A 16,485-nucleotide genomic window follows, 5' to 3' on the forward strand; every position below is an offset into this window, starting at 1 on the left:
CATTGCTATATATTCTTCCCCATTTCTGGTATCTCCAGTACAGGATGACTTCCTGGCAAATATTAACAATATAATAAACTTCTACAATCTAGCCAGCTTTCACATGAAGTCTTTTCACCTTTTCCTGCTTATCATGGACGTCACAGGAACTTCCTGGGTGAGTTGGTTGGTTTATTCATTTTTTTGTTTTGTTTTTTTTACATTTCATATATTTTCACATCACCATATTTTATATTCCAACACACTAGGCTTTCCAATTAAGCAAAAGATTGTTTAAGCCATCTTTCTTAAAAAGTATGTATTTATTTTATGTCTGTAAGCACTGATTCTGAATACATATATGTGCACGATGTGCATGTACCCTCTGAGCTCAGAGTAGAGCATCACATCATAGTGAGCCATCGTGTGGGTGCTGGGACAGAACCCAAGTCTTCTGCAAGAAGCACAGGTGCTCTTCACTATGGAGCTGTCTCCCTAGGTCCTGCTTAAACCATCTCATCACTTGCTAATGGTTGCCTATGGACAACTATACTATTTAGAGACAACACTAGAAGTTTCTAAATATTGCTTTGCCCTGTCATCTGTATGCTTCTGTCATGCTTACTGGAGATCAGCAGTTTCCTTTTTTTTTCTTTTAAATTCAAAGTAGATTCTTTTCTCATACAATACCTCCTGACCATAGTTTCCCCTTCCTCCACTCTTCCCAGCTCTCCTCCACCTCCCCTCCCTCCCAGATCCATTCCCCATCCATTTCCCTTCAAAAAAGAGCAGGACTCCAAGAGACAACAACCAAATACTACAAAAAAAAAAAAAAAAAAAAAAAAAAGATAAGGCAAACACCCTCATATAGAGACTGGACAAGGAAACCTGATAGAAGGAAGAGTCCTAAGTGCATGCAAAAGAGTCAGAGACAGATCTGCTCCCACTGTTAGAAGTCCCACAAGAAACACCAAGCTAACAAGCATAATGTATACACTGATAACCTGGTGCCGACCCGTGCAGGCCTGTGCTGGCTGCTTCAGTTTCTGTGAGCCCATATCATACCCTGTTCCACCATTTGTTCCATATTTGGAATAACATTTCAGAAAATGAGGTATTGATTTGGATATACTCATTGGAAAATTGAAAATAGTATATGACTTAGCCTTATCCTACTCTGTAATATTGCAAGGCATTTATTTGATCACTAGAAGAGTGGTTATACTTAAAAATCTAGATATCTAAGCATTAATGCATAAAGTGATACTTCAACAGGCCTAGCCTAAAATTAAAATTAGTAAACATAAAACTTCAGCATAATATTTACAGAAGAATTGCCCATCACAAGGACTCAATCATTTACTAAATGAATAAAGCATTAGATTCACATAGTCATTTGAACAGAGACCTAAAGATTTAGCATCAAAACAGCGTGAAATCCCTAACTCCTCTAGACCCTCCCTAAAATGCTGTGTGAAGAAGTCCTCACTTCTCCATTATCTACTCCATTGACAATGAGACCCAATGTATGATTGTAATTTTAGAGTTAATATTGACTAATAAAGAATTAAAATGAAATCTATACTCACACCACTTCACAGAAGTTCAGAAACAATAAGTACAATACATAAAAAAAGGACGAAGTATCGTAGAAGGATCTCAAATAAATTGAAATACATTGAAGAAAGTGGCAGACCAGTGAGTAGGAAAATATTGAAGAATAGGAAAATAATATAAAACTGAAGATTGTGCACAACAGCGGAAGTCTTCAAGTATCTGCCGGCTCACAGGAAAATGATTAATATCACTATTCCAACTGAAGCCAGTAGGAAAAGCGAAAAATGAAAGGACTATCTTGAAATTGTGTAACTGAGCTGCTTAGAGATAAAGTCATCCACCTTACAAGAAAATTAATGAATTGAGCCTGAAGTCACTAACAACTACTTTCCAATGGTATTTAGAAAACTTTCCAATTTGAGTGTCACAGACCAAAAGGTCTCTTTCCATTCCAAAAGTGTAATAATGTCAGCCAAGCTGAGGCCCTAGATGAATGGAGGTTTCTAACTATCCAGGAGAGTGAAGAATATTGGGACAACAAAGAACCAGAATGAAAAAGGAAGAAAAGACAAATTCGCTTCATCCGGTTTGATATTGAAGAGACTACACTGAGCATGTCACAATTATTTTCATGTTGATTCCCTTATATTTACTGAGGATACTACATGAAGTATACATTCTACATCATCATCATCATCATTTTTTAAATTTAATTTAATTTTATTAATTACACTTTATTTACTTTGTATCCCCCCATAAGCCCCTTCCTCCTCCCCTCCTGTTTCTACCCTCCCTCCCCCTTCTTCACGCATGCCCCTCCCCAAGTCCACTGAAAAGGGAGGTCCTTCTCTCTTTCCTTCTGATCTTAGTCTATCAGATCACATCAGGAGTGGCTGCATTGTCATCTTCTATGGCCTGGTAAGGCTGCTCCCCCCCCTCAGGGGAGGTGATCAAAGAGCAGGCCAATCAGATTATGTCAGAGGCAGTCCTTCTTCCCATTACTATGGAACCCACTTGGACACTAAACTGTCATGGGCTACATCTGTGCAGGGGTTCTAGGTTATCTCCATGCCTGGTACTTGGTTGGAGTATGAGTCTCTGGGAATCATCATCATTTTGATGGATTTTCTATCTCAAAGTAAGGGTATGTAACAAGTTTTTATATTGTATGAACATATCTGGCAATTTGACTGATATTTCTTTGACAGAGATTAGCTGACCTTGTATTCAGAGAAAAAATTAATAAAAGCATGTGAAATAGTACAAAGATCAGATATACTAAGAAGAAATTTTGTCTGCACAAACTAGCAAAATAAATAATGAATTAAAATATTGCATACCACCAACAAAGGACCATAAATAGAGAGGACCTAGACCCCCTGCTCAGATGTAACCCATAGGCATCTCAGTCTCCATGTGGGTTTCCTAGTAAGGGGAGCAGGAGCTATCTTTGACATGGACTCTGCTGCTCGCTTCTTTTTGAAGTATTATTATTACTATTATTATTTATTACAATTTATTCATTTTGGATCCAGGCTGTAGCTCCCTTTCTCAGCTCCTCTTGGTCCCAGCCTTCCTCCTTCTTCCTCCCTATGTTCTCCCCCTAGTCAACTGATGGAAGAGGTCCTCCTCCCCTACTATCTGACCCTAGCCTATCAGTTCTCATCAGGACTGGCTAGATCCTTTTTCTCTGTGGCTTAGTTAGGCTACCTTGCCATGGGAAGGTGATCAAAGAGCTGGCCACGGAGTCTATGTCAGAGACATCCCCTGCTCTCATTACCGGGGAACCCATATGGAGACTGAAATGCCCATGAGCTACGTCGGAGAGGTTTCTAACTATCCAGGAGATCTCATTTGAAGTGAGATCTCCAAATCACAGGTGTATTTAATTACTACTCAGAAATTAAATAATGAGAAGATAATGCAGCCCACTATTTGATCACTTCCCCTTGGAGGGGAGTCCTTGTAAGGCCACAGAGGAAGAGGATGTAGGTAGTAGGGTGCAGTCAGATGGTAGGGGAGACAGTCTCACCCTTTCTGAGGACTAGGGGAGGGTAAAATGGAGGAAGAAAGATAGAGGATGGGACAGGGAGAGATGAGGGAGGTGGCTACAATCAGGATGTAAGGACCCAGGAGTCTTTTCTGAGACTTACTCCAACCAAGGACCAAGCATGGGGATAACCTAGGACCCCTGCACAGATGTAGCCTATGTCAGCCAGTCTCTAAGTGGGTTTCCTAGCAAGGGGAACAGGAGCTGTCTATGACATGAACTCAGCGGCTGGCTCTCAAATCACTTTCTCTTGAGTTGAGGACAGCCTTACCAGGCTACAAAGTAAGATAATATATCCAGTCCTGATGAGATCTGATAGAATAGGGTCAGATGGAAGAGGAGGAAGACCTTCTCTATCAGTGACTGGGGAAGAGACATGGGAGGAAAAAAGGGAAGGAGGGTGGGATTAGGAGTGAATGAGGAAGGGTGCTACAGCTAAAAAAAAAAAAAGATTAAATAAAGAAAATTAAAATATAAAGTGAATAAAATAAAAAAAATTAAATAAAAAATTTTGCATACCCTCATCTTTGAATTATGTGTACGTCAAGTTGCTATTAGGAAAATAGCATGTTTCATTCAAAGTGTTTTAATGAGTTTGTTGTCTTAAGTATCTAAAAACTTTAGTATTTATGCTCCATCGAAATGTATCATCTATGAAAACAATAACTTACGGAAACGTAGCTGGCATTAATGTAATCCGATCCTGGAGTGCTTGTGTCAGCTATCAGCTTCACTCTATTATTATTGTCTGAAGAAAAAACAGAAGGCATCATAATTAGATTTTCAAATTGTCAAGACCTTTACACTATGAACGTAATATAAAAGTTCATGATCTAATAATTTCAATTCATATGTGCGTATAACACTTTTAAAGTATTCCCGTATTTCTATTGCACAAAATATTAATTAATAAGATAGTGCATATATTGTAGAATTCCTACACATATTATTACAAATTTGCTGCAAATATTGTGGCATATGCCCTATTCTTAAATTTCTTTTTTACTCACTCTATCTACACAGTCACAAATATATCAATTTGTGTTCTTAAGAAAGCATATAGTAGTTTTAATATAGCATAACTACTTAATTATGGCTTAAATTGATCCCACTTGTTATTCAAAATGCTAGAAAACATAATAGAGCATTTGTAAAACTAAATTTTTACAATATATTGCTAGGAGAGAGAGCTCCAAATCACAGGTGTATTCTTCATATCTTGAAAGTTACTGTCTAATTATCTCAATTTTATCAGTGAATACTTTAAGTAGCTGAACATTTCTCTTTCTTCTTGTTTTTCTAACTCAAAAGAGAAGCATTCTTTTGACAAACACACATGGATGTGTCATAGTATTTATTAATATTTTAAAAATTTGAGTCAAGTAGAACTTTGCTTATATTTACTGCTCATTTCAAGTACTTCTCCTATTAACAATCTTTTAATATTTTCTCCTTTAAAAATTGTATCGTTATGCAAATCAAAACAACCCTGAGATTTCACCTTACATCCATCAGAATGGCTAAGATAAAAAACTCGAGTGACAACACATGCTGGAGAGGTTGTAGAGAAAGGGGAACCCTCCTCCATTGCTGGTGGGAATGTAAACTTGTACAACCATTTGGAAATCAACCTGGTGCTTTCTCTGACAATTAGGAATAGTGCTTTTTTAAGATCCAGCTATACCACTCCTAGGCATATATCCAAGAGATGCTCAAGTACACAACAAGGACATTTGCTCAACCATCTTTATAGCAGCTTTATTTGTAATAGCCAGAACCTGGAAACAACCAGATGTTCCTCAATGGAGGAATGGATACAGAAACTGTGGTACATTTACACAATGGAATACTACTCAACAATTAAAACAAGGAAATTATGAAATCTGCAGGCAAATGGTGGGATCTAGAAAAAAGCATCCTGAGTGAGGTATCCCAGAAGCAGAAAGATGCACATAGTATATATTCACTTATAAGTGGATACTAGACCTATAAAATAGGATAAATATACTAAAATCTGAACAACTAAAGAAGCTAAACAAGAAGGAGGACCCGGGGTAAGATGATCAATCCTCATTTAGTAGGACAGATGGGATGAACATTGGAAGTAGGAGAAAACAAGTAACAAGACAGGAGCTTACCACAAAGGGCCTCTGAAAGACTCTACCTAGCAGTGTAGTCTCAGCAGATGCTGAGACTCATAACCAAACCTTGGGCAGAGTGCAGGGAATCACATGAAAGAAGGGGGAGTTAGTATGACCTGGAGAGTACAGGAGCTCCACAAGGACCAAATATATCTGGGCACAGGGTTCTTTTCTGAGACCAATTCTCCAACCAAGGACCATGCATGGATATAACCTAGAACCCCTGCTCAGATGGAGCCCATGGCAGCTCAGTATCCAAGTGGGTACCCTAGTAAAGGGAACAGGGACTGTCTCTGACATGAACTCATTGGCTGGTTCTTTGACCAGCCTGAGGAAGGAGCAGCCTTACCAGGCCACAGTGGAGGACAATGCATCCAGTCCTTTAGATACCTGATAAGCTAGGGTCAGACTGAAGGGGAGGAGGACCTCCCCTATCAGTGGGCTTGGAGAGGGGCATAGGAGGAGATGAGGGAAGGAGGCTGGGATTGGGAGGGAATGAGGGACGGATGGGCTACAGTTGGGATACAAAGTAAATAAACTGTAATTAAGATAAAAAATAAAAATTTAATTAAAAAATTGTATCCTGAGGCTACAAACTGATTTTTATCATATGTATTAAAGTTTTCTTAGGTTACCAATTTTCACTGACTTAATAATCCTTTATTTATTGTATTGTATCCGAATTCCTTTTTTAAATTAAGACTTCTAGATTACATGTTATTTATTTACAGTGTTTATTATACTAATATTTATTCACAGAGTCTTGAAACTTGAATGCATTTTTCTAATTCATATATCAGTATTTCATGCACTCAAATTTTTTTTAAATGAGCTGTATGATTACCTTTTACTATTGATTATTCTCTGGAACATAATAGTCCCATTTAAAAATTTCCATTCTTTTATCTTTTGTTTAAAATATTATTCTTAGCATATACTGGATTATCTATATAGTTAGGTCTATTTTTACGCCATTTATTCTTTCCCATTACCTGTCTATTCTTTCTTTAACATAAATTCGTAGTTGTTTGTCCTGAGAAAATTTTAAGAAATATCTTCATCAAGTAGATATTCCATGCCCAGTGGTGTTTTTCAAAAGTGGCTGCCAGAAATTTTCTTGGGGGATTTCTACCAAGTTGATTTTATAACTGTAATGTTTACTGATAACTTTTAACATGGGAATCACAAAATATCTTTGACAGAATATTTCAGAGGTTTGGCTGGGTTGTGTAGCTCAGGGGTCAGTATTTGCTTAGTCTTTGCCAGATTCTGCGTAATTAGCACTGGGAAAAGAAAAGAAGTAAGGCTTTGTTGTAGTCATGAAGGAACAATAGAAGAGGAATGGGTGTGAACGCTAATACAGTCTCCAGTGAACCACTTGGCTTCTCTGGTTCTTACTCGCCTGGACTGCACCAAAGCAGTTATAAGATTTATGTTGTATAGCTCTCTTGAAACATGAAAGCTTACAGGAAATATTTGATACTGTTCTTATATTCTCCAAGTTTACACATATACGAACATTAATTATTTAAAACGTTTTAGTTATGTTGTGAAGAGTTATGGTCATTGCAATTTAATTTAGAGATTCCTCAAGTTTAAACAAATTTCTGCAAAAATATTTACATGTCAGTGAGACTGAGAATTTTTTATGATATACCCAGTGACATTGTAGCCTCATAATTCCGGGCAGGGAAGCCACTGGGCTGCTATTCACTCTGTACGTCTGTTTATAACGAGCTGAGTCAACAGCATGCTAATCTTTTTCTCATGGTGTTGGCATATTAAGGTCATAGTGTCCCGTCAGACAGAGATTTGGAAATCACTTCTGCAAGTATTAGCTGCTAATTCTAGTATCCCAAAGCCCTGTAAGCTAATATCTTCCAAAAGGCACTGTGATATTTGAAATTCTCTTTCTGACATTACTCAGGGGAAACAGCTCTACTCAAAGCTGGCTCAAGCAAAACTTCAGATTCTATTGAAATATATTAATTCGCTGCAAGGAAAGACACTCTTTTCCAGTCTCACTGTTTTTTTCCACTTTTGTGTGCAAGCACAATGGCAATATATAACAACAAAATCTTGTTTGTTCACCCAGTGTTTGTGTAACTCTCTCTGTGTGGACTTGTGTGTGAAATTATGCTATAGACATGGCTATGACATCACGCGTGGACTTCTAGTCCTGGAGGGATGGGGGATTGCTCTCTTAAGAATAAAGTGCCCCAGCAGGTGTCATGGTCTTATCCACTCAGAAAGTTATCAGCAATTAGAAGAAAATGATCTATCGATTACTAACCATGAGGGCTAATATTGGCTGAATTCTTTATGAGTTCCAATACTGGATACAGTGATTTGTGTGACTATTTTTATCAACTCCTTCTAATGGCTTCACGAGGAAGTGACAGACAAATAGTATATTGGTAGTCACAAAGACAGACAGCAACAAAACAGAACTGCATCCTGGGATGCAATAATCCTGGGATTATTTTTTTAATCTTAGCCTCAGTATGGAGGCTTGAGATATTTGTGCTCCTTGTTCCTTTTTATTGTTTTAAGGTTAAATATTTGCTTGCATCAACCACTCTTGTCCCCTTCTCGTCATAAAAATAATAAGCTGATGGCCTAAATTTTCTTTCAGCCAAAATGGGGACTAGATAATTAAACTGATATTCATTGAAAAGAATGAAACATTATAACAAACTATCAAAGAACTCAAATTTTCATCCCTTAAGTTAGAAACCTCTTAGAAACTGGTTAGACTTACTTGAGTTACTTTACATGTTTTGACACTTTGCAAATTAGTCTCAACTGTATAATGCAACTAGAACTAAATATTAATGAATTCATGGTTGCTGCCCTTTGATAAGAGTATAATATTTATTTACACAGACTGTCACTTGAATAAGCATGTTGCAAAGGGTCTGGAAGAAATTTAGTGTCAATTTGTCGAACAAAACAGGCATTTTCACTTAAACCTAAGTTGTATCCAACTCAAGTTAATTTTCTTAAAGTCAGAGTAAAAAGCATGTTGAAAAAGGTCAGGACCTCGGACATTTAGAGAATGAGTCATAATCTTTACTTCTCATTTCACAGTTTTTTTTTTTTCATCTTGCTGCTGCTGTCATTTCCTCATGACTTATTTTATTGCAGAACGAATTTCCAGTAGTTAATGCTATTTGTTTTTCATTCTGTTCTACTTCCTAGGCCCGCAGGTTGTGTGGGTTATAACCTCTAACGTAACAATCCTCTAAATTTGGTTGCCTTTGTGAATAATTTATCCTTTAGTGTCAGGATGTGTTCTGCTTCTTCTTATATAAATTATTTATGGGATTATAGTCTCCTCTAAACTAACATCTTCCTAGCTAAAAGACCTGTAGGAATTTCCTCAATGTATTTGGTTATTTATTGAAGCACTAAGCTTGTACACATTGGGAAGTTTTCTACCAATGAATTATATTCTTTGGAAAAAAAACTTTAAAAAATTGAGGCAAGATCTCACTAGGCTGCTAAGGTGAATCTTGAATTCCTTAAGTAGAAAAGGCTGTTTTCAAAACTTTCAGTCTTCATGTTCAAGCCTCCCAATTACTTGAAATTACAGGGCTGTACCACCTGATCTTCATCCCAGTGTATATTGGAGCAAAGTATCAGAGCATCAAAATTCTTAACCTCTTAATATAAAATGCATTGGATTAGAATTCTATGAAGCAGGGGCATGCATGAAAGATGACAGTAACAGACATATTAGTAATACAGGGATATCAAATCTTCCTCTATAAGCCACCACTAATTCTTAAAATAATAACTGTTTTCTTTCCTTGAATTGAAAGGTGGAGTTGTCCTATAGCAAAGTACACCTCTGACTCTTTGCAGAAACAATTCCAGCCAACAGACATCAACTCTGATCATCAGCTAGGATTTTGCAAGACATTTTTATGTTCCATAGGACTACTATGCTCTTAAGGAAAACTAATACACAGAGCTAAGTGTGTATTTCCCTTCCCTTTGAGACATGTTCTATAGGAAGATGTTAAAAGGGTTAAATTACAAAGCTAACACACAGGTCAATCTATAGTTTCTTGCACCTGCATAAATGGACCTTGTGTGAACACACCAAAAACCATGTAAATTAACTTCAGTAATTAAGAACAAAGCAAATGTGATACAACTTGAAAGTCACCATAATAAAGTGCATTATTGTAATTCAATTAATGTGTAAGAAAAACGTTAAAAGTTAAAAGTTAAGATGGTGAGCATTTTAAAATACTTTGTAGTTAGAAATACAAATGAGAATTGCACGTACATGGTTTTATGTTTGGAAAGCGATTTTTTGCTCTGTTCCAAGGGAGATCAGCATCAGTTGAGGAGAGATCTTGAAGAAATTTTGGTAATTCCTGTGAAAAACGGCATTGAAACATTTGAACTTGGTAAACATAAAATTCTCCTTATTAAAGCACAATTCCTTATTCTAAAGCTTTCATTTGTTTAGTGTGTTTGTGTATGTTCCCAAGTGTGCATCTTCATGTTATAGAATAGAGGAGAGCCTTGGGTGTTATATCTCAGGAGCTCTAGGTCAAATTTATTTTATTAAAATTATTTAAATTTCTCTCTCTCACTGGACTGAAGCTTGTCAAGTAAGCTATATACTCTCTGGCCAGCTAGCCTCAGAGACCTACCTCTGCCCATCTCCCCAGTGCTGGGATTATGAATGCCTGCCACCATAGAAAGTTTTTTCACATAAGTTCTGGTAATCTAATTCAGTTCTTCATGCTTGCAAGGCTAGTCTCCTGAGCTGTCATTTTAGCCATAAATTTTTAAAATTTACTTTTAATTTTGTATTGTTGCTACTGGAGATTGAATCCCGAACTTTGTGCTTGACATGCAGTCTCTGTTGCAGAGTTATTCTCCTAAGCCACATTTTTAAATTTTTATTTAAAAATTTCCCATTGTAGATATAGAAACAATGTCAAATTGATAGTAATGATTTTCCCTAAATGTCAACATTACTATTCTGAATTATTTTGATCAGCCAGACTACTATTGGCTTTCCCTTGAGATAGTTTCATTGAACTCTGGAGACCATGAATGTGCCACATGCTACCCATGGCATCATCAGGTGGATGCAACTGTTATTTAATATGTTAATACTTCTTTAGAGGGAAGAAAGGAGTTGAATGATTTATTTTTTGTTTTTTCTCCCCAGACAGTGTGATTTCATGCCTATTAATTGGTGCAACCCTGGTCAATTTGAGAAGATGTCAAAGGTCAATGCTGCACTCAGTTGGCCTTGTTAAATTGATAATGGAATGCAAAGGTGCAATTTAGAATGATCGGACACAGATGAAGGGTCAGGAAAATCTACTGTTGATACTTAAAAGAAAAATGCTGCACTCTGTCTATCCTGCTCCTTCTCATGGAAGCTTCTTTAAGAAAGCTGGTGCAAGAAAATATGGTGAATACTTTATTAGGATGATGATTACCATTTGGAAAATTATCCCAATTTATATAAAGAAATTAAAGTGTTTTCCATTTTAATGCAATTATAAATTATTTCATTTGCGTCATTAATTCTCCTTTCTCCATTCTCCTAAAAAAAAAAAAAGCCTTTAAACAGTTGTTTTTATATGGGTATGTATCGTGGAGATGTAGCATATAAGCAGCAAGTCTTATAAAAAGATAATAAAATTAAGAGACCCCCCACCCCCAAATAATTTCTCTGTGTCAAGATACTAGAGGCACAGAAAGGGAAAGGTGAAGAAAGATGGGTTGGGAATTGACTTGAAAAAGATATAGTTTGGAATTATTTCACATATAAGTTTTCACTTATACTTTCAAATGACTCTGGCTTTGATTACCAACACACAGTTACCAGGCTGGTAGTTTGAGTAGCATCATGATACTGGGTGGTCTTATTGCTATTAGGGCCTAGAGCCTCAGTGAGCTTCCCTAGGTAGCTCTTTCTGCTCCTGTTTGATGTCTTCTTATGGGAACAAGATGAGCCAATTAGTCGGTCTCCCCACCCTTTTTAACTTATTCTCTCTCTCTGGAATAGTTCTCCTTTATCTTCTCATTGGAATTCGGCTCATGCTACTGTTCATCTTAGACATCACAATATTCATTAGCCTTTCCTAACGAGCATTTTGTATTGATCCTCACATCTTTATGCACATCTCAATCATGACACATTTGTCCTGTTTAAAACATGTCTCGCAGCTACAGTTCTTCCTCTAATCTGAATTTATGTGTGGTTGAACTTATCAACAGAGTAAGTGATATTTGTGCCAAGCACTTTTTACAATCCTGTACCTAGTAATTTTAGTATTCCCAATTCAATCAGATAGATATTATCTTTTTACAAATGAAGACATTGAGGGGCAGAGAGATTAGGTAATTTGTCTAATGTCATTTAACTTATAAATGCTAAGCTGATGAATCCCAGTGTGTCAAATACATTGTGTACCATAATATGAACCCTAATAAATAACTAAATGATAAGAAAATAGAACATGAGTTAAAAGATTAGCCAAATTTGTACATCTAATATATATGCTTATTATGGTACAATAATTTTGATTAACAAACTCAATAAAGCAATAGGTAATAATATTCTCTGTTTGTTTGGTTGGTTGGTTTGTTTTTATTTTCACAAAAGAACAACATGGCTTCCCAAAAAGGTTAGGCTAGAGATTTTTTAATACATGAAAACACATTTGCCAATACCACTATTCTTCTGCTTAGGCATGAATAGTTTGATTATATTTTCCCTTTTTCTAGTAAAATTACACTTTTGCTTCTGAAAAATTATAATTTCTTTCTATATAAATGCTAAGGGAACTTCCTGGTTCCCTTGACTTTGCTAAATCCAGCTCAATATTACCTAAGAACCATAACCAACAAGCCACAGGGGGTTCCATTCATCTTCCGACATTTTTGTTATTACTCCCTGAGAAACTGACATTTTATAATTCTGAATGGTTCAAGACAATTGTCTGTTTCTTTGTTTCAGAAGTTCACATACTAAGAAATTTATTTTAAAAAAAAGTAGAAATAGAGTTCTGGATACAATATGAAACATACTTTGCTTTCACAATGTAAAATAATCTTGTCATCTAGATAAAGTATGAGTCTTAAAATAGATTGCAGAGCTAACCTTTATGTTTTTAAATAATTTGAATTTTATTGCTATGCAATAGTCTAATAATTAATAAAATGTAATATCAGAAGAAACATAATAAAACTTAACTTGAAATTATTTTCAACTTTAAAATCATTTAAATAATGAGCTCTTACTTGTACATATCTTCAAGTGGGATAAAGCATTTATTTCATAATAACTTAGAAATAGACCTTATTGGATTCAGATCTTGCTTTTCTGCACTGTGATAGCTTTAGAAGTAGTCATAATGTTTGCAGCACCTGCAAATGTCAAATGTCCAGCTCTGTTCCCTAAGCAGTTTACACCACAGAAGAACACTAAGTAGCACTCATATTCAATATTCAGTGTGCGTCCATCAAAATACAGTATGGGATTATTGAACATTGTGTTAGATCATCAAATCTAACACAATTATTTAAATCTAAAACTACACTTACAGTAGAATATAAAGCTTATATGCAAGTACAAAGTAATGAATCCATCACTCTGGATTTGCACGTCCATAGAGTGAAAGAGCAGGAGCTGTGGCCAGGCTGCCTCTGCAGGGAGGCCTGAAGGAGTACACCTTCTCCTAACACAGTAGGTGAATACTCTGATCAGGTTGCACCAAAGGCCACCCAGGGTAACATTACTATCTAAACAATCAACCTGGTAATTGGGTATTGATTATCAAGGCCAGCGTCCTTCATGGCCTTGCATGCTTAAAGTGGACCTGAAATGTGACACAGGAAACTACCGGAGGTCTTCCAATGTTGTGACAACTGCTGGCAACATACCGAAAATTCCTCTTGAAACTTTAGGTTGTTGTTTGTACAAAGCTCTTCAACGTGTTGCAGGAAGGATTTCTTGCTTATTGGCCTCCAAGTGAAGAAAGGCATTAAATAGAACCATGTTAGCTTGTGTTCTTTCTCTTAAGAGAAAACTGGGGCACTGACTACACGGTTAACATTTAGACAAGGGCACTGTAAAACCCCAGTCACACAGTCCTTTAAAGCCACTCTGATATGTTTACAAAAGAAGCCTTCTCTTTTTGAGTTCACAATCTTTGCATCCATCATACAAAATTCTTTCAATTTTTCAGTGACTTTAAAGGAAAAGATTTAGCATTTTAATGAACAAAAGTTTTCAAGTAAATGTGAGTGCATGAAGTTATCATTGACTCCTAAAAGCATATAATACTTCTTTGTCATACAGAAGGATTTTACACATTACAAGGTTTTAGAAGATATAAAATATTGCAGTGACCTCATTCTCATAATGATATGGCTTTTAAGCCCCAAGGAGTTTAAATATCCCCATATTACTTCCCAAGCTAAAATACAGACATGCAGGCTTCACCCCAGAGAGAGAGAAAGCATTTCTCCAGTTACCATGCAATTAGTCATGCTTTTATGATTTATATCCAGCTTAAAGGTTTTTCCAACAAACATACAGAAAGCCACACATTAAGAATCATTGAGTCAGTGAATCTAAAGCTGATATTCGAAAAGATGGGAAAAAAATTTCACAAACTTACTTGATGGATTTTCTGTAACTAAGTAACCTGCAATAAAGATCGCGTTAGATGTATTGTGAGTGGGAGGAGATGGCTTATTCTGAACGAATTTAGATTAAAATCAGAAAATTAGAGTAAATCAGTGATATATAAGTACATTGTGATTTCCACTAACATGCAGCTATTAGCTTTATTTTTTAAATTTATATTAATTGAGAATAACTATTTTAGCTTCTCTTCCCAGTTTTAGAGGTAGCATTATAATTTAAGACCCTGCATTAAAATGTAGGCCACCTTTTAACATATTGCATGGAGTAAAGAATTAATACAGATTCAAAAAATATTTTCTTTATTTATAAAGAGTGTGGAATATGGGAAACAGAAGTTGTTCAAAATTACATTATATTGCCCAAGACTTGTTTCATGACTGAGTTTGAGTTATTATACAGCCATAACTAATCACATTAATTTCAGCCACTTCATGTACATTTTTATGTAGGTCCTTGACAAAATCATACTCTGAAACATGAAATATTTTAAAACATAATGCAACACACGACTTATAGATATGTTTCATGTTAAAAAAAAGTATCATGCACAACAAATTAGCACTGCAAAAAATCAACAAAAGGCACAAATATACACACAAACAAAATTCAGAGAGGAGCCTTTTCAAAGTTTTACACTTTTGATAATATTACAAATTATTTTACAATATCCTTCAAGTAAAAATATTTCTTGGACTATGTATTTTTTAAATCATGGTTGCATGGAACAAAATAATTGAATTGAAGAACAAACAAGACATAATGAGTATTTTGAAGATGATCGCAAAGATGTATGTCCAATGAAGAAAACTTGCATCAAACAAAATTACATCTTATGGCAAAAAGGACCTAATGGAACATGTGGGGATGAAGTAACAGGTATTATGAAACTGGATATTAAATATCCTAAGTCAGTGGTAGGTGAGTTCAAAGAAAAGCGCCTCCTACTTTCTGAGGGTATAAGCTGAAAGAGCATCCTGACATCATCCTAGCATCAAATGTGGTAGAGACAATGCTGCAAAGGCTGCTTGCTGGATCAGCTGAAGAGTTTCCCGCGACAGCCAAAAATGATGTCAAGAAGGCAATACAGAGCTTCTCACCCCAACTTTGTAAATCAAGAAAAGGAAGACATTGTAACATATGTAATAGAGACAGGTGCAATAATCAGTGCCTGTTGCAAATGATTACTCTGAGCAAAGACCAGCAAGAAAAACAGACAACAAACATGCCTCGGACTACCCACAACTCCTAAATTATGGTTGGCAAAAAACTTCCATGCTGCCTGCTACTTTAAAAATAATGAAAGGGAAATGTGTTAGGTTAGGAAAATCTTGATTGCCTGCAATTGAGAAGTGACCGGGATCTTTGCATTTGAGACATGCATTTTCATGCTACTCTATGGACATGGAAATTCTTGACCTGGGTGTAGATACAGAAATTTATTTCATTTGGATAATTGACTTCTGAGATAGATGCTACTTTTGAAGAAGCCATGAACAAGGCATTAAGGAAGTCAGTGCATGTTTGTGAGGTCCCTAAGATAAATGAAATATGAATGACATGAAGGCATACATAAATAAGACTTAGCAAAAACTGGTATATTATCCACATGCTTGCTTTTTCATGAGCTCTCGTCTTCAATTAGAACTTATAAATAAGGAAAATATTATTTTTCTAAGACCATTTTCCTGTGAAAAATTAGAAATTTGCTTTAATTTTATTTTGCATGGAATATTCCTCTATAGATTCTGATTTTAAATTTCAACCAGCTATGAAATTGAATAGATATTTGTGCATTCATGCCTCATTATAAACTATGATAGTCTTGCTGACTTCAAATATTGTTCCATTATCAGCTATGCTATCTAGAGCAGGTTTCTTTCCTTTGTTCTTTCATTTTCTGGGCAGGAGACAGCTTGAGACAGGGTTTCCCTGTATAGCCCTGGGTGTCCTGAAACTCTCTTTGTAGACCAGGTTGCCTTAGAAGTCAGAAATCTGCCTGCCTCTGCCTCCCCAGGACTTTTTTATACCATTATAACTTTATAAATTATAACTAATTTTATACC

The 16,485-nt window shown here is 36.0% G+C and overlaps 1 protein-coding gene across 3 annotated transcripts in view; it reads right to left on the minus strand.

Annotated features, from left to right (window-relative positions):
* Positions 1-16,485, minus strand: part of Ptprq (protein tyrosine phosphatase receptor type Q) — a 188,109-nt gene that overhangs the window by 15,438 nt on the left and 156,186 nt on the right. For 2 of the 3 annotated variants that reach the window (XM_055626210.1, XM_055626209.1), the window contains exons 36-39: positions 14,394-14,420; positions 13,654-13,735; positions 10,025-10,115; positions 4,258-4,334 (exon numbers count right to left, since the gene is read on the minus strand). In XM_055626210.1, coding sequence (XP_055482185.1) covers positions 4,258-4,334; positions 10,025-10,115; positions 13,654-13,735; positions 14,394-14,420 — 277 coding nt within the window. Of the gene's footprint in view, positions 1-4,257; positions 4,335-10,024; positions 10,116-13,653; positions 13,736-14,393; positions 14,421-16,485 lie in introns of those variants that run through there. The other variant, XM_055626211.1, reaches the window with a different exon arrangement.

The sequence above is a fragment of the Psammomys obesus genome, unplaced genomic scaffold, assembly GCF_907164565.1.
Source record: "Psammomys obesus unplaced genomic scaffold, mPsaObe1.curated_primary_1811, whole genome shotgun sequence".
NCBI classification, from domain to species: Eukaryota; Metazoa; Chordata; class Mammalia; order Rodentia; family Muridae; genus Psammomys; species Psammomys obesus.